This window comes from Nestor notabilis, unplaced genomic scaffold, assembly GCF_000696875.1.
Source record: "Nestor notabilis isolate BGI_N333 unplaced genomic scaffold, ASM69687v1 scaffold474, whole genome shotgun sequence".
NCBI classification, from domain to species: domain Eukaryota; kingdom Metazoa; phylum Chordata; class Aves; order Psittaciformes; family Psittacidae; genus Nestor; species Nestor notabilis.
Genome location: NW_009926690.1, coordinates 219573 through 247361, shown reverse-complemented (window position 1 = coordinate 247361; position 27789 = coordinate 219573). Strand labels below are relative to the sequence as shown.

At 36.9% G+C, this 27789-nt stretch overlaps 1 protein-coding gene across 1 annotated transcript in view; it reads left to right on the top strand.

Annotated features, from left to right (window-relative positions):
* The window catches only part of LOC104405058 (protein piccolo-like), a 189128-nt gene that overhangs the window by 57376 nt on the left and 103963 nt on the right, over nt 1-27789 (top strand). The window contains 1 exon segment of the mRNA XM_010013653.1: nt 17718-17843. Coding sequence (XP_010011955.1) covers nt 17718-17843 — 126 coding nt within the window.

The following is a 27789-nucleotide window of genomic DNA, read 5'->3' as shown; positions in this document are numbered from 1 at the left end:
CAGGAAATTCAGTGGTCATTTTAGATCTTGCTAGTTGGTTATAACAGAAAGCAGCAGTGTGGAAAAAAGGTCACAACATCTGTTCAAGATACATAAGCTATACAGACATGAAAAACAGAGGGAAAATCTGTTAGGTTATACATATGAGCAGTCTGTTTTGCTGTTGCTTTTTACATAACTTGATACTTTCTGTATGAGAAGTTTCAGTAAAATAGGCTTGTGTAGGTGTTCAACATGCACAGAACCAAGAATTTTATTCTTTCTGTACTGGAACTTCTCTACAGAGGGGGGTAGAACAATCAGATCCCTTTTTTCTGTGCTATTTTCACATGGAGACATTTATCACAGGATTTCAGATTTATTCTCTTACCCCTAACGCTAACGCAAATGTTTGTGTAAGTCTGAGTCTGCTTGCAAGGAGGTGAAAGTCACAAAGGTTATATTCATTCATGTCCCAGACTGTGAGCAGGGACACAGTTAGATGCTTTCGTGTATCACACTGGAAAAGGCTACCAGTTCTGAGATCTAGCACAGGTAAGGTCTGTCTGTCTGAACTTTTGGAACTGCACTCTTTCTCACATCTAATACTGGTAAGGAACTCAAAGGTCTTTTTAATATGCTGTTTGTCTTCTTTCAGAGGTACATGCTTTGTCCTGAAGTTACAGGCTTTCTTTTAACTCACTTAAAAAAATCTAACAGTTTTTTTCAAACTGTTTCTGCACAGAAGTATTTACCGACTGCCAGCTCTGTTATTCCCTAGAGCGTTAAGGAGAAAGTGACACAAAATTACTTGAATCGCTAAATACTGATTTCACAGGGTTTCTGGCAGTAAAATCTTCATCGCTTCCATCCCCAGTATCCACTTCATATTTAGGGTGTTAAATGAATGTTCTCTGTGTATTACGAGGTATTTTCTTGCTAGTCAGCCTGACACCCACTGATGATTCCAGGATACAGAAAGACCCCTCTACTCATCCATCACAGCCTGAGAGCAGCCACCAGGTCCTCTGCTGTGTCAGCCTCCACTGCCCTGGGCCCTTGCAGTTAGTAGGAGCTCCTTGGCATCCCAGTGTAGATCCTTGCCCTGCAGGGCAATGAGTAATGCTGTTATCCAAGCTGCTTTTTTACTCAAGATCAAGTGGAAATACACCGCACAACTGTGTATAGCACATGGTTTAATTTTGCTGAAAGTCTGCTCTCCTATGTAAAGGTATTTACCCTTCTGCAATGTGAAATGCATGTTCCGGATTCTCCACCAGCTCTCTGCTGGCAACCACAGCAACATAGTGTACATAAGGGTAAATGCATTGTAAGCGATGTCTGGAAAACCAAGGTGTAGATATTGTCTTCCCATTTACTAATGCCCTGCACAACATGGGATCACACAGGATCATGTATTTACTCACGATCCTTCTAAGGCTGCATAACCCACACTGAGATTGCTCACTTCTGTAGCTGTACTATATTATACCTAAATTGTAATTGGAGTAAGGAAGCTTGGCTATGTGTCTGCAAGCCACAGTCATACTTTTGGTTTTTAGTCCAGATGCACCCTTGCATACCTGCACAGACATACTTCTATATGATACACACATAGATTTTTCTACAGATATAAAAAGGCTTAAATGCAGATTGTACAGAAAAGAGCCAAAGTTGGCATAGGGTACCAACAAGGAGTATCTATCTGAACCAGAAGAAATTGTTGTACTTTTCATTCCTTGTACATCTTTGAAATACTGTAATACCTTGATTTTGTACCTCCCTTGCTCCCCCTTCTCTCAGTGTCTGAGGGATCAAAGTACCAGAAAGTGTCTTTAAATGTGCAGTGCATTCCAATTAGCCTTCAACTTTCCAAAGGACCCCTCCCAGAGCCACACACATGGTTTTTTTTTCACTTTTTTGAAGATTGACTTTTGATTAAACATTATCTGCAAGCTAATAGCAAGTGTCTTTGTTTATTAACCAGAGGCAGACTTAGAAATCTATTATACAGCAAAAATTACTTAAAATGTTGATAAATTAAACAATATGCGCTCATACCACCATAGCTACCTGACTACAAGATTATCTAGATGCCATGGTTGGTTGTTAGGCTGGCTGGCTGGTTTCTTTCTCTTCCTTTGTTTCTTTGTTTCTGCCCTTCCTCTGCTTTTTCTGCCCTGCCTTTTGCTCCCTGCCTCGCTTTCTTATCAAAAAGTACCAAAATGAAGTACTGAATCATTTTATTTGTTTGCCTTATACTTGCTGCATAGGCACAAGATGAGTGTATGTTAAACAACTCAGCAACCCTCAATAAAACTCACATGGGGAATCATATCTCTGGGAAAACAGCCACTCACTGCCTGGGTGGCAATGGCAGTCTCAGTTGCAACCATCCTTTCAGCTGTGACTTGTATCTGACAAGAGTCCCTGAACTGTTGTGTTGCTGGATTCTTGCAAGCCAGCTGGGCTGTGGTCCTGGGTGACCACAAGAGCATATGATTCATCCAGCGTCTCTGATTGTCTTACAGTAGGAACAAAACATCCTCTGTCTTAGCTATGAACAATATCCTGTCCTATTTGATCATTTCTGCACATGCAAGGAAGTTTCTACTGGTGATTTAAATGACCTATGTGCAGTTTGGTCAGTTCAGCAGCAGGAGCTGCCTGGGGAGCTGCCTGAGACTGACAGGTTCTCTTCTCAGGGAATTAATGAATGTATCTTACAGATACAAATAGTATATCTTAACTGGTATGTGCACAGCAGGAGCTACATGGGGACATCTCCCAAACTGTCCACAATTCCCACTTGGAGAACTCCTGTAATTGGTGATCAGCTGCCTTGCTAGGAAGCTGGCTATAGTTTCAATCCATAACCTCACTTCAGTGTGCTGGGTCAGCCCAGGTACCCAGCTATACCACAGCTATAGCTGTAGGCAAGGCTGAATTTCATCCTAATATCACCATTATAATTTGAATTCTGTTGATCTCATCACATATTTACCATAGTGGAGATTACTGCCTGATTATGGATCCAGAAATTGTTACATTATGAATATCAATAATAAAAGCATTCCCAAATAATTTAAAATTCAGGCTGTATCACTACATATTATGTGCACATGCATTCTGTTTGTTTGCTTTCTTGATTAATGAAAACTGTCTCTGAGGTACAGATGCCTTTGATGCCTTTTACATAATCTGGCATAATTTTGCACACAAAAACATTTACTGCAATTTTTAGCATGTGAATGAGGTGTTTAAAAAACAAGGAACCAGGCCAAAATTTTGATGGCAAGAGAACAGTAGCTCTGAATGAAAAATAGATGAGTACTTACTAGCTGGCCTCTCTCTTGAGGGTTCTTGTTTCTTTAGTATATGCCATCACCCAGAACTCTCAGCTCTTCTAATCAAGGTATGCAATGTCTGTGCCTCAGGCAGTGGTGATAGATGTGGAGGAATTGCTGAAGATCTCTGCAAAGATCAATTAATAATTTGCAGGATTTTTATATATTTATGTATTTATTAAGAATTTGCATCATGGTTGTGCTGAGGTGCCAAATCAGTGATGGCCCTGGTCAGAGAATGATAACCTAGCAGTATGTAATGCTCCAGAAACCCACTGTTTGTTTTCTCTAAGAATCCCATGTTCCTTTTGGATGATGTAGAGTAGCAGTATAAGCACTGTTTTTATACTGCCAGTATTTTCTCTTCTGTTGTTTGACAGTTTGACATGTCATAGCTATATTTGAAAAAGTGAAGTGAGGACGTAGCTATTGAAGTTAATGAAAGCATTGGCAGTACCTTTGGAATGTTGCAAATATAAAAACTTACATTGGATATTCCTGATCAGAAAGCTGTTTAGGCACACTGGTTAAAAACCCAACAAGGCAGACACATCTCTGTACATCTATAGACACAATGAGTGAACTCAGTTAAAGGCAACTTTTGCTGCTTTGCCTCACTTAGGCTGAGTCACAAGTAATTCTTCCTTTTCCAAAGGTAGGATATTCTGTGTCTCAGCAAAATGTACCTTTGAGCAGCCAGACTGCCCATTTTGTGGAGCATCCTCTTCAATTCTGAATAAAAAAAAAAAGGCAGAGAAGCAATTCAGAAAAAGCTGTGAACTTTATAGTGGAGTAAAGAAGAGAATTAGGCTGTGGGCAGAAGACTGCACCCCTAATCTTCACTTCAGCAGTGATGTCAGTGAAACTTGCTAAGAGGATGACACGGTAGCTGTTAACACTGTTCACACGTCAGAGCTGCCTCATGCTCTCTGTAAGGATTATTAATTCCTGCACACAACACCACACTTCTGCATCATGCCAGCTCATGAGCTACTTATCCCAAGAGAGAGGGAAAGGGTTTGAAGTTTTTCTATATCAAGCCCTCACTGCTATAGGTAAGATAACACTATATATTTAGGATTCTTTCACCTGCAAGTTGCTCAAATTTAGATCTTATAGCAAAATACTGAAGTGCAGTGCATATGTGATAACTAATCAATTAAAAAACTACATTGAATATAGTCACAGCTTGTTGAGTATGATATAGCAAAGGCAGAGGGTGAGAAGTATGTAACCCACCTCTTGTCCTCATACTCTTTTTAAAGAGATGGTTACTTATCCTTTTTCTTTGGTTTAATGATGTGAAGACTGAGAATACTTTGCACAAAAACATAATACCCTCCTCTAACACTCTCTTGTCACTGGGGAATCATTTAATACCTAAATAACAGCTATCATTCCCTCAAACACTCCTTACCATAGAAGGTAAAACCCTATAAATAGAAAGGGACAGCTGTTACAGCCAGGCGACATCAGAGATTTTCCAGTGAAGTCCTCTGGCAATAAGTGAGGACATGAATGGAAATAAAGGGAAGGAGAGATGTCTGCTTGTGTCTTTATAACAATATTAGAAAGAATTTTAATACCATTCAGCTTTTCTAAATTAAAAAACAAAACAAAACAAAACATGGTTTTTTGTATTTGTTAGAAACATTTTTGTAGAGATACAGACCATACGTTCCATATTTATACGTGTTCTCTCTACATTAACTTAATTTGAAAAGCATTAGTGTGTATATTTAAAATATTTTCTATTGACTCTTTTTGGCATCTTGGTTGTTTATGCATTTTTCACTGTATGAATATCTGTTGAAGGATATCTAATAAGATCTGGAGATGAGTGCAGGTAATTGAGAGGGCAAAGTATCTAATATAAAGGTTCACTTGGTTTTTATAGCTCTCATGCAGAAAAGGCTGCAGAGGCAGATCACTGCAACACTGAATGTTAGAATTAAGTAAGTCAGGCCCCCAGGTTGCCATGGAAAACCAAAAGGAAAGCTAGCACTTAACGAGATTCACAGAAGACAGATCAGAAACCTCTGTGTTTTGGACATAAGTAGTGCAGGTCAGCACTTTCCCATGAAGAACTAGGAGAGTGAACATTCAGGGACACATATTATTGGTGAGACAATTTGTCAAGTATATTAAAAAAAGTTAATAATGCAGAAATGTCAATTTAAGGTTTCACTTCACAGGTGAGGCATAAATTATTGTAATGACTCTCAGAGGAAAATGAAGACCGTGTGCTCCCTTCTCTTCATAGTGGCTATCAAAAATAAGCCTGGGCTTATTACTTACGCTAGAACAAGGCAGTTACAAAGGCCAATTAATTGAGGGTTAAAATAGTTTAAATAAATCACCTTTTGGATGTGGCTGTTTTCTTCGATTGCTTATAAAGGGAGCATGAGGTGACTATCTTAGACTACAGTTGTTGTCTTGTGGAGATCTTAAATTAGATCAAATGAACAGATATGGCTTATGTGCAAAGAAGCTATAGATCAAAAGACTTGTAGAGGACTGGTTGTCTAAAGGACCACACTGCTTCTCATCACCAAGAGACAAACTCCAATTTGAGTCGGATGCACTTTCAAGAGCAGGGTGCTGGAACAGTTTGAGAATGATTTCCATCTGTTTATTATTTACCTAATCACAGATTTGTACAGGTCTTTGAAGTGCACTAGGTGTACACTCCCAGGCAATCTGGATGCAGGATTACTAAGGTTAAGTTGCTCTGATTCTGCAGGTCACCAACTCAAAATATTCCTCATGGCTTGGCAGGGTGCTCTGAGGTTCTGATTGTCTCATAGCATCATTGCACTGAGATAACTGAAGTGCAGCATTTGTCAGGTGAAACCTCTATTCTTTATTATCTGTGTTTCTGATTTTCCTTTTTTTTAACTGTAATATTGTTTACAGGTTATATGCACTCAATGCCTGCATGTTTGTTTGCTATTTTACTACAGTAGAAATATGTTGAGGGGGGGAGGTTGTCAGCAAAATTTTGTTTCAATAACCTAAAGTTTGTCAGAAAGTGTTCTTGTTTCTGAATAAATCTGTTCACCAAGAAAGGGAGTGAAGCTGATAGTAGACAGTCACTGGCTGATGAAGTCAATCTGAGGACAGGCACCCCAAAATTACATGGATTTCCTCCTACACACAAAAAAAAAATAACAGCCCCCACATAGTCACTTCATTACACGTTTTTCTAAAAGTGGTACAATTTAAGGAGTCAAAAGTGTAAGATGTATCAGAGTGTTAGATTAGAAATTCTCTGCTTTGTGTAAAAAAAAGTTTCTTATCTTGCTGCTTGTTGTCTTGTGTAGCAGTAGTCACTGGCTTGAGAATACACCATTTTCACAGAAAAGAATGAAAATTTCCTTCATTTGACTGCTTCTTCTACTGGGTAGAAAAGATTATCATATCATTCTCTTGGTACAGAAATGAAGACTGCAGTGTTTAAAGGCGCAAGCTATGCAGGTAAATAAATTACATTTATCACTGTCACAAATCCCCTGAATTTTGAAGGGTTAATTTCAACAAATAGCAAGCTGACTAGTAAATTACTATGCATTTTACTCATATACTGGTTTTCTTTTGCAGTAGTCAAGTTATTAAAAGAAATACTCGTTTTGTGTGAGACATCAAATGAGTATATCACAAATAAGATGTGACGTACCAAGTCTCATGAGATTTATACCTATTCTTTAGAAAAAAAAGAAAAGCAACTAAAAATCACTTTGTCAACTCCCCCACTTTAAAAGGTGGAAAAGTTATTTTTCTTTGTTACTTACTTAATTTCTTTTTTTTTTAATTATTATTATTTTATTACCAGCCTAAGCTGGGTACAGCAGAGTTAAGGCACTTCGTGACTTAAAGACACGAGTTTAAAGCAAATTTAGATGAGAAATCATTGAATACAGTTACTAACCTCATTAAGCAGTGACTAATATCACCAGGAAAAGAGCATGCGCAGTGAACTGAAGGTCTCAACATGTGTCTTAGTGAACAGTTTCTATTTCCAAACACAAAGCTAGCCTGTATCCACAGATTGAATGGTTCTAACAAATGAACTGTCAAATGGCCACACAGTCCTTCCCAGGGACAGTCTGAACTGCAGCTCTGTGACAACTCTTCTAAGAATAAACCATAAGCTTCTGTTACTGCTGTTGCTAGCCTAGGATCTTTTCCAAGCAATGAGTCAAAAGTTAATTTGAAGTTTAACAACAGAAGAACAACAGTTCATTCACTTATTTTGTGTAAATTATATGAATATTACACTTCTAATGAATTATACACCAAAACCAGGTACTGTCATTCTATTTGAGAAAAGAAGGAAAGTTCAGAGTTTTTTACAACGAATTAAAGTAAAAAGACAGCTATTACTTGTTTGGAAGAATGGTATTTTACAATTTATAGTTCCACAAATTCTTCCTCATTCATGAAAGATATCCAGACAGCACTGTATCAGTTGATTTCTTTGTGCATGACAATCTTTTGGGTGAGGTATTCCTTTGGTTTTCCTTCAAGAGGAATTCTCCAGTGTGCAGAGGTTTTCCAGGGTGGCTGTTAAGCACAGGAAATGTCATCTTACCTACAGATTCCTCAAAATGTTGACCAAGAGTTGCCAATATTCCCCATGGCATTTCCATGGGGAGTCTTCCATCCCAGAGGAACCAGTAGAGTGGAGTAGGTTCTATTTAATGATTGCCATCACACATTTGCACAAATATCAAGCAGATTTACCCTACTCTAAGAAGTTGACTTAAAAAAGTAACTACACCAAACATCAATTAATTAGATAAATAAACAGCTGTCTAGTTTGTGTGAATCTGTACCGTGGGATTATGCAAAGTTTGTAACACAAGATCTGCACACATTGTTGTAGTTGAGAGAATTTACATGCTAGACCCTCAACAAAATACAGATAGCTTCAAAAACTGGAGATCCTCTTCCAAAATAGCTAAATAAAATCAAATTGTTTGAGGTTTTGGTCCAAGATGTTAAGATAACTGTTAACAAAGCTCATTGCATTCACCTATGACTGAACTATTATATATACTGCTAATTATAGTTGCTAAGGCATCATTAATATATGAAATTCATAACATACTAACTAAGTTGTGATATGGTGTCATAACATTCCAACTAAGATGTCAGCAGAGCATTCTTTATGTAAATTCTTCTCTTCTGATGACAGGGCTGCCTCATACTATGTGAGAAACATCAATAAAACCTAGTACACTTTTCTCTCTCATTGAGAATTTTAATTAAAAGTTTGAGCTAAAAGCAATTACTGTTACATTAAAAGTATCACAAAGATTGATGTTTTTTCAGTGAAGCCATGAATGATTGGCTGAACAGATTAAAGCTTGTCTTTTCTGGTAGGTTCATCCTCATAAGAATCCTCAGACTCATGTGAAGTGACTGAAGTTACAGTATTGCAGTAAGCTAAGAGGTTCTAGATTTCACGTATTTTCGTACATTAACTTTTCGTCTGGAATTGTGACATAAACATCTGGATATCTGGGCAGCTAGATGAGTAAAATCTGTTTATATGTTTGGGTTTGGAGAACAGTGGTTAATGGGCGTACTTTTCCTGGAGATAGGTAACAAATAGAGTGCCAAAGAAGACCCTATCATGTGACCATTTAATATCTTGATCAGTGACATGGAGGAGATGATGGAGTACACTCTCATATCATTTCCAGATGATATCAAATTGGGGGAATATGCTTGAGGGCAGGGCTGCCATTCAGTGGGACCAAAACAAGGTAGAGGAGTCATCCAACAGAAACACTGTGAAGTTGAACAAGGACAAGTACAAATCCTGCAGCTGGAGAGAAAGAGTCCTGTGCAATGAATCAAGCTGGGGACCAACTGGATGGAGTGCAGTAAGATGCTTTAGAAAACAGTGTCACCATTGTCATATCTTACCTTAGGTTAGACCAGCATTCTGCATAGGTAGAATAAATTACTGTCCAGTAGGTGATTGGATGAAGCGACATTTCGTTTTCCTCTAAATTCTGTCCTCCAGTTTACCAGCTTTATGAAAAGAATTTATGATAGATGCAGCCCTTGTGCTCCCAAATATCAACACCATGATTACTGGAGAAGTAATGCAATTTGAAGTGGAGGAATGTGTTTCTTGCTTTCTTCTTAGCATGACTTTATGTTGGACAAGTCTATGCAGCACCCTGGACAAGATTTTTAGCAGGTGCAATAATTATTACTGTTTATTGAAGATAGCAAGATTTTCCCAAATTTATTAGCATAAGAACAGTCTTACTAGGTTCATTTAACCCTTCATCGTGGCTGTGACAGGAGGTATTTAAGAATATAAGGCATGGATAAACACAGTGCAATATTCTCACAGCTTCCTATAGTCTGTGGTTCAGCCACTCTGTGAAGCAGTGATTGCATTCAGTGGGGAACTACTCTTTTCCTAAAGGCTTTTGTTTATACATTATATTATAGCTAGCATATACATCTATATATCTTACATATTGTATAATACTATATCCTATTATATTTACTTTAATTCTGTTGCTGTTTCTGAAGTACCAAAGCTGTTACACATGGGAGAGTTCAAGACTAACATTTTAATCAAAGAAGTTCAGCTGTGGCATCTATTGAGACATTGATGTCTATCAGTAAACACAGGTGAATCTCAGTACCTGCAAGTTCCTCATAGATTTAAAGCTACAGTTTGCCATAGGCGGATGACATCATAGATTCTGATGTGACAAATCACCCAAAAAAGGAGGGATCTGTATCTTGTTTTCAAGCAGATGTGATAAGTGCTCCAAGATGCTAATTTGTAAACCACTTTATGATCCTTCAGGATGATAACCAGTGTGCAAATCAGCATGAAGCAGACTTGCAGCTGATATAAATCAATGCTGTCCTATTAAAACAACTGGAATATATCTGAATTTCATCAGCTCGGTATTTGGCTTCATGTGTATTTATGCTTTAATTGCCAATGGCCAAGAAGTGCAATAACTGAGTAGGTTTAATCATGTTTCTTGGAAACAACTTAATTTAAGCTAATTTTGTTAGAAAACACCAAAACAATTCTTCGGAGCACAATCTTGAAAATGTTGTACCTATCTAGATAACCAAGCTGTGATATGGATCAGCATGCTGTATATTCCAGAGGATTGCATAGGAATAATAATGCAAACAAAAATTTATCCTGGGTTTTATTATACACATTACTTTTCCTGCTGCTTTCCAAGTGCCTGTTCTAACTCAGTTTTGTTTGCTTTGTTATGTTTCTTTTCTGTCTGTTCTCCAGACTTTACAGATTGCTTTATCACAGCTATAATATCTGAATAAATAGCTTGTATTTCTTCATAAGACCTTTAAATCTGAACTCTCCAAAGAGAAGTTGCTGTTGTTTTTAATGTGGCTGACACTTCTGTTTCATACTGACAATAGAATGTGGTGTAAAATTGTTCCAGCTGATAAGGCCTACCAGCATCCTAGCATATGTCTGGTCTAGATAAGGCTGGAGGAGGAATGGGGAGATAAGTCTAGTAAACAAACACAGAAGGAAGGTATGGTCTGTGTCTGTTCACAGCTAAATAAGATTGGAAGACTTATTATTTGATTTGACTGATGTGTTCTCATTGCTATAGCACGGTATTTTGGCATACTGCAATATTTTTCGTCTCGTTTCATTTTCATTCTTTATCCTCATGCATTTTTCTAATTGCTACCTTTGGATCTTGCCCAGAAAAGGCCAACCTTGTGCTTCCTTGCTATGATTCAGCCTTCTGAGTTTGAACTGTGTTTTTGAACGTATTGTTAGGAAGCAATGAAAACTGTATTTGGACTTGTGTGTTTTCCTCCTTCAGTGGTATGTCTGGCTCATGGGTCTGAAACATAACACTTAATATTTATTTTAAGGTTTAAACTTATCTTCCATTTCAAACCACTCAGAGACATGTTATAGCGGTTAGTTGTTCTTCACAGTTTAAGCCCATTTCAATTTTTTCCATTTACTTCTGTAGAGTTTCAACTTCAAGGCACATAATCATAGAATCACAGAATGGTTATGGTTGGAAAGGACCTTGAGATCATCTAGTTCCAACCCCCCTGCCATGGGCAGGGACACCACACACTAAACCGTGTCACCCCGGGCTCTGTCCAACCTGGCCTTGAACACCGCCAGGGTTGGAGCATTCACAACTTCCTTGGGCAACCTATTCCAGTTCCTCCCCCCCCTCACTGTAAAGAACTTCTTCCTTAGATCTAATCTAAACTTCCCCTGTTTAAGTTTGAAGCCATTACCCCTTGTTCTACCACTACAGACCCTGATGAAGAGTCCCTTCCCAGCATCCTTGTAGGCCCCCTTCAGATACTGGAAGGCTGCTATGAGGGCTCCACGCAGCCTTCTCTTCTCCAGGCTGAACAGCCCCAACTTTCTCAGCCTGTCTTCATACGGGCGGAGCTCCAGTCCTCTTATCATCCTCGTGGCCCTCCTCTGGACTTGTTTTACAGACATAAATAGTGATTTTCAACTACGATTTTGAAGGGTATGCTCTTATGCTCTTAAAGATCCAAATCAGTAGCATTTTTTTAATATCTTTCTAAAAAAATCAGTCACCTGAAAGTCTATTCAAAATGCAAATAGCTCTATTTCTAACTGCGACAAGACTCAGATCACTGCTGACACTCATACTTAGTTTCCTATTCACACAAACATGCGTGTGATTACTGAAAACTTGTTGTACATGCTAATTGCTTCTTTACTTACTTTGCTCATCTAATTAGACAGACAAATAGCTTCATACTTTGAAATACTAGCCCAGAGGAAAAATTTGAGTTAGCACAGAGCTTCTAGGTGACCTGCCTGCATTTACCTGTCTGTGTTAAAGTGCTGCTACTGTATAGGACTTACCTACTAATTGAACAATATCAGGGCCTGCATTTGGTGCTGTAATTCTATTCACTTTTATAGGAGAAAGCATCCCTGGAAACTTAATTTTCACCTTTTGTAAGGGCAGGACCCTCACCACCAGCTAACAGCCTGGTGTGCCTTCAATCATAGAATCATAGAGTCATAGAATGGTTTGGGTTGGAAAGGACCTTAAGATCATCTGGTTACAACCCCCCTGCCATGAGCAGGGACACCACACACTAAACTATGTCGCCCAAGGCTCTGTCCAACCTGCCATGGTTGGAGAATTACTTAGGTTTTCTCTGTTCTTTTTTTTCTTTTTTCTTAACATGTAAAGGGTTATTGACATATGCTTGGAAAAGCAAGAGTAATCATACTTTCCTGGAAGTAGTTCCAGGAAATCTAGGCTGTTTATTCTCTCATGGCTGTAGTGGAGCTGCTCAGCAAAGTAGTAAGAAGATAAGGTTTCATGAGTTTCCCTGCAAACAGAGCAACAGCAACAGACTAGCAGCAATCTGATGTTTATTATCTCCATAGTGGACAAAAAAGACCAAGTTGTAATTGCAAAACTCAGGTTATGTACACCAGCAAAATAAATTGCAGTCTTTTTGTTGTGTTTCCATTGTGATACAACAAAATATAAAACAGGATGCTATGTCATAGTGGTCTGAGATACACTTAGCTGCACAAGTTCAGGATAAGTAAGTCTAATTGGACACAAAGTACCTGGTGGTGGAATTAAGGAAAAGAGAATGATGAATTTTTAGATACTTTTGCATTGATGCTTGCCAAGTCACCAGTGGCAGAATTTATTAGTGCCAAGTTGTTGGTCATTAATCAAATACACACATTTGTATGTGTTTATATATAGATGATATAGATACAGATATAGATATAGATATAGATGATATAGATATGGATATATAGATACAGATATAGATAGATATAGATACATAATGACTATGCATCACTGAAACAGCTATATAAATCAGTGGCTCACAAGCTAACTGTAATGATTTAGAATCCGTATTTGTTTATTTTTTCACAGTATAAAAACAATATAGTTGCATGAAACGTCTTATTAAATTAGGGTTTTTGTGTTGTTGATTGGGGGTGTTGAGGGGCTTTTTTTGCTTAGCATACTGTATCTTAAGGGTTTAGTTAAGATTAGATATGAGACAGTAGGATCACAGCCTTGGGAGATCAGTAAAAACAGTTGCAAATAATTATCAGTCTTCTAGCTTTGAAGTGTCCTAAAAAGGATTGGATCTTAAATGTGTAAAATTCCCTTTGAATAGATGTTGTCCAGAAGATATTATCCATAGAAATCAATACTCAGAATTCAGAAAGGTGCCCTTTCTTATTCAAAATGCAATGATTTGCTTTCTGAGGTTTAAGTGGTCCCGTGTCTTCTAGAGAAGGAAACAGTAGTTCATTAATCTGAAAATTAAAATTGAAAGATAAATGTCTTGTTATATCAAAATTGTCTGAGATATGGAAATTAAGACCTAAATAAATCAAAAAACAAGGGAAAAAGATCTGAGAAAGCATGTAATTGATATTTTAAAACTATCAGTCGATATCATTGCAAACAGAAGTAGTAAACACAATGTTTTTAATAGATACTATATAAAAAGGCTTGAAATTCCATCTTCACATTAGAAAATATAGTGACATCCAAGCAATATTTCTTTGTCAGTCAGATGAGAGCACTTAAAGCTCATTGGGAAAAAGTAGCTTGTTCATTCTGACTGCCAGAAATTGAATTTTTCTTTGTAATTATTGAAGTAAAAATATTTTTTCTAGTAATGTTTTTGCAACATAACGATAATGGAATACAACTTTCTAATTTAGTTCAAACAGATCAAATTAAATTAAATGCCCCCTGATTTATCCAGCATCAAGAACACACACACACACCCCACCTGTGGTTGTCCTTTAGCAAGCATGCTTGTAATTAATACATAAAGTCAGTCATACATCTGACTCTAAAGCCTGCAAATAATAAAATCACAAGGCTTTTCAAAGTGTCTTGGAATGAAAATGTTTATGTATTAGCATGTAATGAGCAGTAATATGGACAAACACCTTAGATTTACAAAACGAGAATTATTTGACCAATGGTCAGCCATTATTTTCAAAGTTATCTAGTATAGATATCCATAGAATTGCCTCTGAAATCAAGTGTCTTATACACTCGTTTGTAAGACAAACCACCTCTCTGCCATTCTGTTACAGTTAAGGTATCAGAGATGAAGACAGTAGTATAGTATATCACGAGAAAACTCTGACCCTGTAGAGTTAACTTCTTATTTAACTTCTTAGTTAACTCCCCTATGTGATTAAAAGTATCCAGTCCTACTTACATGTTTGAAAGTACATACAGATTAAGAATAAGTTACTGTGTGCTTGTTTGTGTGTGCTGTACTCTAATAGTTGTTTATTGAATTTGATGAACTTAGTAGTTCCCAGCTGTGAGCCTCGGATCTGTAACATATTAATGAGTCTTTCAATAGCGTTTGATCAGAAATCCTTTGATAAATGTGCAGAGCAGTCCACATGAATTTCAAAGTCCTGAGGATGGACTAAGGTTTAAATGCTTTTATAGGAGTGTGCATTTGCTTTATGCAATGAGGTGCCTATTTCTTTAAAGACTGTATTTTTCAACTTGTGTGAAGGACATTTAGACCCATCCTTAGAATGGTGAGTTAGCTTTCCCTATCAAGCAGGAAAAATAAATTTTACTGATGCTAGATTTCAAATTTGCACTGAAATAAGGTAATTAATTAAAAATAAGTATGCAATTTATTCCAATTACACTGAAAAACTACTCTACTTAACAAAAAGAATCTTAGAATTTCCCATATCACAATCCAGAGTGCTAATAATGCTATTGTTTAAAACACAACATCCTTTCTGTATATCAAATCATTTGTGCTAGAAATCAACCAAACAGCAATATGTTTAGTTAATCAATTATCATCCATACCAAGTTTATAATTAAAGAAATACTAACTACCGTGATGAATATATCTTGTAGCAGAAATTCAATCATATTTCCCATGCGTGTAATTAGCTTTGGTATTTAGGTGGTATTGTTTTATGTTTATTACATGGGTCCCTTTTAATTTTTTTCTTTAGAGGGTCCCCTTCAAGAAGGAATATTTATACTTTTCCAATTCTTAATTTGGTGTTAAGAAAGGGAGAGAGAAATGTCCACTTGTCATGTCCAAAAAAGGACTTACAAAGTTTTACATTCTTTTGCATTATATTTGCATTATTTTACATTCCCAGATGTAAGCCTTACAAGAAGCTGACTTTCTTATAGATGTTGCTCGGAAATTTCATTCTATCCCCTGAGTATCCACAACTCCTACTGAAGATACTTAGACATGCCTGCACAGCACTTCATAGTGGATTTTTGAACTGGCAAAGTTGCACTGGACAAAAACCAAAGTGAACTTGAGGGGACACTCTTGCCTTATCAAGTCTTTGTACAGTTGTAACTTACAGTTATTGTTCATGTTGTCATAGGGTTGAGTTATCATATTCCCTAAATCTCTTGTCTGTTCTGAAAATATCAAGACTAAATATCACCACATATGTAAAACAGAAATACAGACACTGAAATGGGTTTATATGACAGATCTGAACTTTATCTCAAACTTGGTTATAAATATAATCTAAAGGTCAATTATGTTCAATATATGTGTACAAATCTCCTACATCTATGCCCAGTCATACTGTACCAAAACCAATTTCTGCTGTTACACACTATAGCGGATAAACAGTACAAGATCTTGTCTTCAAAGGGTCTTGATCATCCTTTGTGAAAACTCAAGGCCTGTCTTACAATTTATTATACATTAGACCTCAGCCATATCATGGTTTATTCCCATAATACCCCTGAAACTCAGCCATCAACCACCACTGAAATCATTCACTGAAAATTCTGTATTCTGATAGCACATTACCAGTGGTCATCCTGCCACTGAATCCTCACCCATATTGTGTTAAGTCACAAAACATAGATCTAATGGAAGTACATCATCTCCCCAAGACTGCTCTGTACCCATCATCTGAGGTGCTGCCAGCCCGCATCACTAGTGTGGTTTAACTTCTTTTGTGCTTCAGCAGTGTACACTAATTACGATGTTGTAGCTGTAAGAACAATCCTCGTGTATTTCCTTTTAATTTCTCACCATTAGTTTTCCTTGGTTGCTCTTACCTACGTGTTTTATCAGTGTATTAGAGAGATGCTTGCAGTGGTGGAAAGAACTGTTTCCATGTTAAGTGATGCCTGCTGAGCCCCTTAAGTCATGAGTCTACTGTGGCCTTCCTTATCTTTATGTTTTGCTGTACAGGATCCATGCGTGTGTCTGAACACCAGGCATCTTCCAAAAGAAAGGCTTGTTTTGAAAACTTCTAATATGCAATTATGAGGAAAGCTGATGCACAAAGGATATAGAATTGGCTAAACTGGGATAGAAAAGTTACCGGAAACTTTTTTGGCTAGAAATGCAGTGTGGCTATTTTGCTTCTAAAACAAACTCAGGGTTGATTTATAAAACAGTGATAGCATTACAAAGAAAAAACTTAATCTAAAGAGACAAAGAATTGCAAAGAGATTGTGTGGTGAACTTCCTATAGCTGAGTAGTGTAACCATGAGATTATTGTTTAAGGTTTTCTTTTCACTCACATTGTTCTGTACATAAAGGAGATTAGTAATCTGCTTCTCTCCAGTTAATCTGAGTGATCAAAATGTTTTCATCTTTGTTAATTTTTAAAAAAGGGAGATTTCATGATGCTTTACACAGACCTATTGTAGATTTTTTCCATTTTGATAATTTGTGCATCCTTTGTTGTAAAAGATGTCAATTAAATGCAAATATTTGAGAAAAATAATAGCATCTGCCAAATATAGGTTCATGTAAATGTACATGCTTTGTTGCTGGAGCTCAGTGATCTCTTTCTGTCTCCATATTTATGTAATTATAAAAGCTCAGCTACTATAATTTTTCAGCTAAATTGCATGCAATTTTTAGGCATATAATAAAGCTGTCTTTCGAATCCGCACTTCACATGGATTTCTAGCAATTTAATGCAATTTAATTAATACTGCAAATTATGGTTTGCTTGAAATAGGTTTGCCATGCAAATAGTCCCTTTTCAGTACAGTAAGGCTGTCAGAAGAAGGTAGGATTGGCTTCAATGTAATTTTTAGTGGATCAGTTGTTTGTGTTATGTCAGTCATACAGTAGTTACTCAAGAAGATCTTTTCCTTCACTGAAACACTTCTACCCAAAGTCAAGTCTTTGGGAAAGTGGTGGATAGGACTGCAGTTAACCTTAATCTTCCAAACATATCCAGAAGTTATTTGTGACATCCTTCAGTAACCTCTGTTGAGTTGTTCTCTTCCTTTCTTTACAATGAATTATTTATTGCTTCATCTTCATTTAAGGTTTTATCTTTCTTTTGATCACAGGCAATGGACTGGGAATCCGAGTCGTAGGTGGGAAAGAAATTCCAGGAAGCAGTGGGGAAATCGGAGCTTACATTGCCAAGATCTTGCCTGGGGGCAACGCAGAGCAGACAGGGAAGCTGGTAGAAGGTAAGATAAATGCATGATCAAAAAATGGAACCACGAGAGCATTGCTAGCTCAGTAGAATTATTTACAATATACATTTTGTCTTGCACGAGAGGTGTAATCTTGTGCATGGAGTGGGGGGCACCCAAGAGCCCCTCTAAACCTCTGTGAATCCTAAAACAGGCAAGGGATGATAGAAGGTCATTTTATGACTGCTGTAGCCAATGAGAATTGCCATAATGAGCCGTATTATGGCATGTCTGCACTAGGTGTAAGATAATATGCCAAGAGCCCAGCTGTATATCACGGACATATACCATCAATGTATATATCACAGATGTGCTATTTTGAAGATCTTTAATATGATTTGATCATTTAGATATCTCTGTTTGGGATTACTTACATTTCTTAGTTTCACAGGTAAATTAGATCACAGACCCAGTTGTCTCTGTGACGTGCACTAACTTATTTGGAAATTCACTAAAGCCAGACTTGACTGAATTTATCTGACCTAGCTTTAGTTTAAGATAGTCATCCAACCTGCCTCAACAGGCAACACAGAAAAAGAAGAATCTACAGAAGGGCAATTATTTAACCACAGACTTCTGTTTCAAGAACTGGGAATGTCTTCCTCATTTAAATGACTTTAAAAAGACTGCATTAGACTACACATCATTCTTTCGGCAGCTAAAGCTAGGTGAAATTTATTTGACTTAGTTATAGTTGCTTTTTCTAGGATTATTGCAAATGTGATAAATCTGTTTAATAATATTTTTTCTATCTGTGATCACATAAATGGCCCCTTACCTGTATTTGCTAGGTCCTTTTTTCATATGAATATCTGTATGCGCCTGAAATGTCAGTTTATTCATGGACAAAAATATAATACATTTGTCTTTAATTCATTCAACTAATAATTTTTATATCTTTAATGAAGGCAGATATTGAGGAAAAAAATAACAAAAGAAATAAGATAAGCAGGAAGAATAGTTCTCCCAGGCAGAATTCAATTCACATTAATCTCTTTGAACAGTAAACATGCAATAAAAGTCATGATTAAGTCAAAAGTACTTTGCAGATAGCAGAGCTAAGCAAATTGATTAAAGAATGTATTCAAAACTAATAATTTAAATGTGTTGTGGGTATTATTTAACAATAGACATACACAAGGTGTACATACACTGATGCCAATGAAGTGATGTATCAACAAAAATATCATAATTTTTGCCTTTTCGAGTTGATACTGCCATTCATATTTAATGGCTGGTATCTCACTCATCAAATGGTAGAATAGTATTATTTGTTGCACATGAATGATTAAAGAATTGACCTTAGTTTAGTGTGTTTTGAAGCAAGTATTCAGTTTAGCTCCCTCCATACAAAAAAGTAGGTCTTTCATAATTGTCCTAGATCATGCATGCATCGTTTCAGTACCAGCAGGTAAAGAGGATAATGTGGTTATTCAACATTTCCCCAAGACTGGACATTTCAAGAAAGAGGATAAGCAGTTACTGCCTGTAATTATCTCTGGTCTTTTGGTTTCTGTTGTCCGGAACTTCTCTGGAAATTGAGGTTTAAAGAAGTTCTTTGCTCAATATATATTTTAGCAGTGAACAAGAACATCTTGGATTTACAATAACTACAGGAGAAGTTCAGACATGGCAGTTTGCTTTTCTGTCTGTTCACATAATGTATTTTGGAGGTTTATTCATATTTTCTAGAAAGATGAACAGGACAGTAAAATATGTATTCCTTTCTTTCATTCTTCCGTTCTATGATCAGTCATGTTTCTGATCTGACCTTTATAAAAGTATATTTGATTTGGGTATGTTGGCATAAATCATCTCCATCAAAATCACTATACTTAATCTGTAGAATTTGTCCACATAATGTCACAGAATATGTTTTACTATTGATGTGTTAAGTGTTCTGTCAGAGAGTAAAAATGCTTTCTGCAGATGTACCATTACTATAGCATACAAGACAAACACTTCCCCTTAATGTCAGTTACCTTGTCTTCATGTCAAGGTTACTTCTTATGTTTAGGTGGCTATCATAGGTCAACAAAGGATATCTGGCTACTTCACTGTTAGTTTTGTTTGGATTTTTTTAGTGGAAATATGTCTGATGCACATTTAACCTCTACCCTTCAGAAGTGCTAAAGTCCACTGAGGTCTTCAATCACTCTCATATTGATCTGTGGTAATCCAGCCAAACTGCTAATGTTACCAATATTGCTGATGCTGTTGTGTCTGAAAATAGAGGCTAGCCTTCATTTCTTTTTCAAGTTATTTGCTGTCTCTCACATCACATGAAAAATACAGAAAACTTTATCTGCAAATGATAATTACATATTAGTAATTTGTATAGTAATCATGAGTCAGTTTTTCTGCTGAAATACTGTGTAACTTCAAGTTAGAGTACATACCTATTCATCAAGTAAAGTATACTAATGTCATTACAAGCTGATACCTTGACTCATTAGCTTTTCTAAGAACATGATTCATTGTGAAAACCCCCATCAACTTAATTAATTCCTCTCATTCTAAAAACAGAAAACACTGGGTCAGGTCTGAAAATCCTATCAATAACGTAAAGAACAAGGGTAGATTTACTGTGGTTATGAAGGAAACCGAAGTCCTACATGCTGCCTGCATGACTGCATAGAAGAAGAAATGACACAATTTAAGATACAGATAGAATTCCTTTCCTTAGGCAATAGCAATCCATAAAATTTTAGCCTTTTTAAATAGCTTTGGAGGAGTCTTAATGATGAAGTTTATTTATAGGTCTGACTGGCAAATACCAGTCTTCTTGTTCCCTCACCTTAAATTGCTTTCAGATGTCAAAAATATCTCTGATTCATCACTCATTGGCATTACAAAAGCTGGAGGTGGAAGACTTTTTCCACTGAGCTCATCAAGTGCAGGGACTGTGTCAATTTGATAGCTGTGTCTGTGCTCCCTCTTGTGTTGACAGAAACAGTTCAGCTACATTCCACCTGGTAAATCTATTGGGTGAATGGCATTTCTGCCAGCATTTTTTTAGAAGCAGAAGAACCTAGAGTGAAGAGCAGAAAACCAATATTAATGTGTTCCCAACTGTTACAAATTTGCTGCATGCCTTCCGCATTCAAATTTTCTTATTGAACCATGTCAACAGGCTGAGTGGAGAGCCTGGGAAGTGGTGAACCAGGGGTGTCTTTGTTCCAAGTTTTCAGTCAGCCAAGCATAATGTGTTGCAGTGCTTGAGCCAGATGACATTCACTGAGATGAAGAGATGCTCTGAATTTGAAGTGTCCCGGCAGTCTGTGGAACTTGCATGACCTGAAAGCTAACGGTGAATTTGATTTGTGATGATCTTACTTTTTTTACTGACACTCAACTCAACAGCGACGATGACACTGATCAGATTTTTGCTAACTTATCCAAGCTTTATGGATGCATGTTTATTTTTAACATGTATGCTTCATTTAAACAATATCTTCCCAAACTAAAAAATCAGAATATCATAAATAGTGAAGACAAAACCTCCTATTATTTAAAATATTGAAATAGCACTCCCAGTTCCTATTTATAGCAAATATAACAAAGTAACTTTTCTAGCAGGATGTCACCCACCTTACAATTCACAAACCTTCACTGTAGAACTTTAGTGTATTTGTTTATAAACAGTCCATGCTAGCAAAGAGACATCCTATTCAGTTAAATTCAGTTGAATTGTGCATTTTATAGTTTAATTAAAATGTTCATCATACAGGGATATCTTAAGTTTACCCATCCTGAAGCTGGTCCAATAGTATAAGAAAAACTATCTGATGTTCGTACAGACAGTGAAAGATAATGCCACCTGTTAAAGCTGTTTAGTAGGTCAGAGAAAACACACTGTCATTTGAGAGTTCTGTAATTAATGATGCCCTGCATGTCAGTCCAATCCTTATGCACTTGTTTTAGTCTGGATTAATAACTACTCCCCTTAGAATGCAAGAAGCATTGTTCCTCAAAACACGATGAAGATCCTTTAAGAAAAACCACCAGCAGCCTGATGGCAGGATGAAGAATAGGTAAAATCACATCCAGTATCCTCAGCACCAAAATGTGAAGATTGGCAATGAATTCTTAAATGCACTCAGTATCTTTCAACTGCTAAGATGCAGATGGAGATGGCCAGTTTTCCAAACTGGTTGGTTGCCTTTAATTGTGCTGGAAGTTCCTCAGGCCACATGGCCAGTTCTCCTCAGCAGAGTATTTTGAATGAGTGGCTCTTTATTGGGAAAGTCAGAGCTCCCTTTCATCTTTAGAAAATGTGCAATCTCAGAACTTTAAGATGCCTTCAGGAAATAAAGCTGAAATCTCCCCATTCCTCTTATCCCTATTTATTAATGCTTTTTTACCTTCTTCTGCAGAAAGTCTTAAATATTTTTATATATGTATTCAAGTGTCACAATTTCCTTTTGTAAGACAACCTTTGTTGCACAGCTCACTGTCTCTCTCTCTCTCTAATGCCCTAATATGAGGCCAAATAAAAAGAATGATTCCTCAGATTGAAACTAAGAGCCTCTGAGAAGAATGTAAATAAGGCTGATGAGCTGACTACAGAGGAGATGGCCAATATGGGAAGATGATTAAGTATACTTTGGTTGTCTAGAATAAGATTAATATGGGCATAAACAATGTATAGAAGCTCTTGGAATACTAGCATCACTGTTTAATCTGCAAAGTATTTCCTGGGTCCTGGGCAATAGCATCTTTGAATACAAGAATCTTCCTTACTCCTCCAGGTAAAAGTGTCAACTAGCCAGCTTCCAGAAGCTGTTTCACCATAGTTGTCCCTTAGGGATGTTCCCTTCATATGTTTTCAGATCATGAGTTTTCAGTTATAACTTTTCAAGTCAAGTTGTTAAGTTCTTGTTGTTTTAAAGCTTGTTATTTCCTGACATTGGAAAGACATTATTTAAGTTCTCTCAGAAGAGTGAGACATGCAACTGGATTATTGACCAGTCCATGAATGGATGATAAAGAAAGTATAAGAACAATTTTTCTGCAGCTTGTTTGAAGCATTTTTGAGCTGGTTTGGATAGAACCATGTGCTGAATAACAAGATCAGACTCAGTTTCAGAAGGTCTTTTGCAAAGGCAATAGCATATGTAATGTCCACCTTCTCAAAACTCTCTCTTGTGATATCATAGATGTGCTTTGTATGTGGAAAATGCAATGTGGCTGGAATGGTCATGGGCACCCAAATAGTTGGAAAACCAGAATAGAAGCAGTAAGTTACTATCCTTCCCTCTACTCCTCTTGCAACTCTTTCCTCTTAACCCTGAGTTATATATGGGCTTAAGTGTAACACTGACTGATCTTGGTCATCTATTGGGAAGTGCAATAGGCACCAGATCTTTCTGAGTTTTAAGAGACTGTAGCGACTGCTGCTTGCTGTTTAGACAGCTAGAATTAGAAATATTGATCAGAGCATCACAGTGAAAAGAGATTTTGCAGTCCCCATGAAGCTAGGGATACTGAAGAGCCAGCATCCTTTCTTGAGTCCCTCTGATAATTACACTTCTGGCAGAAAATAGGTGATGAAACTGAAAAATGATGAAAAGAAATTAAAAGGAACACAAGAAGGGAAGGAAATACCTCAAAAAACTTTAGATCAGGCCTTAAAGGAACAGAAATACTCTGTCCATCCTGCACTTCCATTTTGCAGTTTGACTGCTTTAATTTATTACTGCATAGGGAAAAACAAAGAATTAACTCTACCCTGTTCTCTGAGTATTAGTCTTAGTGATTTATTGTTCTGTCATGCTTATTCTGTGGAGTCAGAAGACAAGAGAACTTGCTCTCAACGTATCCCTTGGGCCACAGGCTCAGGTTTATCTGTCCCAGCAGAATCTGATTTTATCAAAGTAAGTGTGCACAAAATAACAGGCAATGCCATCACTCGGTTGAAAGCTTTGCCCTGAAGCCCATCAGAAAGAACTTAACCTAAACAAACTCCTATATGCCCCCTATCAGCTGTAAATCTTCACTTACATAGTTGCATTCCTCTTACATCCATGTATTTTGTTCTGCCTTGTATTTCTTTCAAATAAGTGATAACTAATGGATGTGTAGTGTTGTTTTTGCTAAGTGTGGCAACAGGCATTCAGCATATGAGAAAATACTTCTTAAATAGCTAGAAAGTTGGAGGAGGGTGTTTAAAGGAAAAGTCTGTTCTAAAATTAAGTTAGCAGGGACACCCCAACAAAGTGGATCACATGTTACAATTAAGCTTGTATCTGCTATAATGAAGAAAGGAAGAAAAAAAACTTTCTCACTCTGGTTTAGCCACTTCATATGCAATCTCGCTGACAGTGGTCTCAGTTCTGTTCAGTTGTATTGAGACTTCTGTTTAGCCATTTGCTGAGATATGAGAAGGAGCTCATTCACCAGAAGGAGGGAAAATTGTTTCAGCATCTGTGTGGGGCTTACAGAAAGAAATAGGAAAGAAATACTTGCAGTATGAATGTTTGGCATGGAAATCTGTGAAAGCTCGTTACTGTAACTCTGTCCACAGCTTTATTTACTAAATCTGTTTTGTGGCAGTTGAAATACACTTAGATAATAATTCTTTTCTATGTTTTACAATATAGAGCATCTAGGTTTTGCAGATTTAGTTTGATCTCATGTTGGCAGAATAATACAGCTGGCATTTTGCAAGAATACTTCATTAGAAAACTTCATGTATATCTACAATATCTGTTTAATGAGTTAAAGCAGGTAATATGAGTTTGTAATGGTTTTGCCCAGCACTCTAATTGTTCTATATTTAATTTCCTTGCAATAAAAATTAATGCTGAAAATAGCTATTAGAGAGTAACTTGGATTTAGGAAGTAGTTGAGCAGCTGTATAGACTGAGCTTTCAGGATCTCTTTTATGTAATCTAAAGCAGAAGACAAAAGAAAACTTATGGGGTACTTATAATTTTTTTAAAGTTAGGAGAAAGAAGCATTAAATTAATACATATTAGGACCAGTAAAGATCTGTTTTCTTGCATACTGCCAGTTACAGGTTTTTTACTCCTGCACTTAGGCTCGTTATGTGCCACGTATTATTTATGACCAAAAAGTCTGAAAATACATTGAAAAACTAATTATTACTGAAAATCAATTTTTCTGGGAAAAACCCTGTGATACAATTTGCACCAGGAAATTGGATTCTTAAAAATAAATTAATAATTTCATCAAAATAGCTCTTGAGGGAATTTCTGTTTAGTTTTTTATAGGTAAGTCTAATTTATAAAGAAAAGCAAAAAAACCTGGATGGGTCAAGCAGAGAGTAGATGCAAATACAGTCACTAGACATTCCAGAGGTAGTGAAGCAGGGAAAAAAACCACAAAGGTCAGGCTAAAAGCGTTAATCAGATGCTTTATAACAGAAATCGTGGAAGATCACTGGAAAAAATGTCATTGGTGTCATAACTAGCTTTCAATAGCATTCCACTAGCATCACATTAGAAAGCACTACTAGATATTGTAAAACACTGTGTAGAGCCATACAATTAGTAATTTTCAGACACACTGCTTTTAACAGCTGTTATTCAGGACTTTGATGGACAGTTCCTGGTAGGAAGTTATGCAGGTACTTCTTGGAAAGAGCCTTCATTGCTTCCAGAGAACGTGCCTGGAGCCTTCATTCTCTGAGCACAGCAGAAGCAGCAATAGGCAGTGCTGTCATCAAGCTGCCCACAAAGCTTTCTTCTTCTTTCCCATTGGGACTATACAACTCTCACTGTCCTCTGGGATCATACACATCATGGGTGCTTTGATTTTCTACCTCTGACATTGACAGGTATCACCCATTCATGAGGTCCTAATCCTCCCCTCTTACTCTTCGTGGATAGTTCTTGCTGTATTCTGACACTATGAGTACTATTAAGGCTCATTTGTCTCCATAAAAGAGTTTAATTCCTTCTTTCAGTATTTTTCGTATGATCTGTCCATTCTTAGGTCAGAAACATGTTTGCAGGCCACAATTGTCTGTGTTACAGTTTAACACTGTTGAAATCAAATAGGTGAATATTTTTAAGATTCAGTTGTATTTGCTGTTTCTGTATTCCCAATACACACTGGCAGAGGTGAGAAGGGGGAGGCTGTGACTTTTCTGATTTGGCCTCACTGGAATTAAAAATGCAGAATGTGAGCTCTGGGCACAGAGGTGAATGAGCTATAGCAAGGGGTTTAGTTACTGGGCCCAAGCTACAGCTTTAGTCAAACAAAGGCAGTCTGTCTGGGGTTGCAAGAGATAGATAGACTAAGAGATACGTTCTCTAAATCATGTTATACTGGATACACAGGCAAATAAAAGCAGGGAGACACACAGAAATGGTGCCTACCCCTTTGCATATCAACTGCTCACTGTGGGTGCTAAAAGGGAGTTGAATTTCAACTTGGAGCATCAAAAATACATGCCTGTATTGCTCTGTTTCTTGTCTTCTGATTTCAAGGACAAGCTTCTGCCTAACAGGTTTACAGAGAAACCAGTCAAATGTAAATCCTTCAGTACCCAAACTGAAGCCAATTTGTCTTACCAGTGAGTAATTAAAAGCACCCTTCTGTCTCCATTAACTGTATAGGGAATGTAGATGTTTCTTTTAGGTGAACTGGCTCACTAACAGCCTAAAATTTAGATGCTAAGTGCTTACGTTAGTCATTCTGGAACACATCTCATGAAACAAAACCAGGTATTTTTTGGTTTTTGTATTTAAGGGACAGTATGTATTGGGGCTCACATACATGGGCATTCCAAGAAAAAACTTACTATGGCATGAAAAAGTCTTTTTTTTTCATAACCACTGAACTACAGTTTTGGTTCCCAGTGAACTGGGAAACTAAAAATACCATAAACCTATTATGCAGACTACTGTGATCTGAAATGAGCAGGATAACAGTGTGTCAGCTCTTTGCAAGACACACTTCCCAGAAGTAGAGAGGCTTACAAGCAGCACATTTTCCTGATGATGAAACTAGGTACTACAACAAGCACAGTTTCTTTAATGGTTTGTTATTTCAAAGTATTTTTTACATGAGTGCATGCACATTTGATTCTTCCAAGAATATAAGGAACGTTATTAACAATTATTAATAATTCACTGCAAAGAAAGAAGGCCTACTGCAGTGGGTTGTCTCAGAGTAGAACATTATCCGTCTTTTAGATGGACTTTGCTCATTGTAATGTGTAAGGCTTGGACATACATGTGGAATGCTTGGTTACAGAGCTTCAGTGTTTTTAAACATGACATGACAACATAGATAAAGCCTCTGTTTTCTATAAGTATCAGATAACAAACAAAGAGGAAATAAAGAAAAATGAGATATTTCCTAAATTACTTAAATTAAATCAACCAATCTCTGGAGGTATTTAGCGTAAAAAAATAGTTATTCTAGAATTTTCCAAGGTTCCAACTCCTGAAGCATGTTGTAAAAACTGTTTTCAAGGGAGATGCTGAACTGGGCTGTGCTGTGCTCTGACCTAATCTGATCTGACAGTGATTTTCTTATTCCGTTGGAAGGGTAAAGGAACTTGAGAACAAAAATTAATTTTCTGCAACCAGTTTTGCAATACAGTAGGTTACAAAATAGGAATAGTACAAATATACAGAAAAAGTCAGCTTAAAGCAAGCACAAATCGTATGAGCACTCTGAAAAAAAAAATACATGCTTTATTTCAAATTTCTTGAAGCATGTTCTATGCCAAAACCTAATTAGATCACCCATAAGGTATGGCTGGGAAAATCTTGAATGGGAAACTTCATGTTTCTTTGAGGCAAAACAGGCAAGTATTTACACCATTTGACAGAAAACAGAGCAAAATGTTGATTAAAAATTATTATTCCTTAATTGGATTTATCATTTTAACTATGGTATATATTAGAGGCTCATCATGTAGAAACAGATAGTTAGAACTTCACCTTTCTATAAGAAAAGGCCG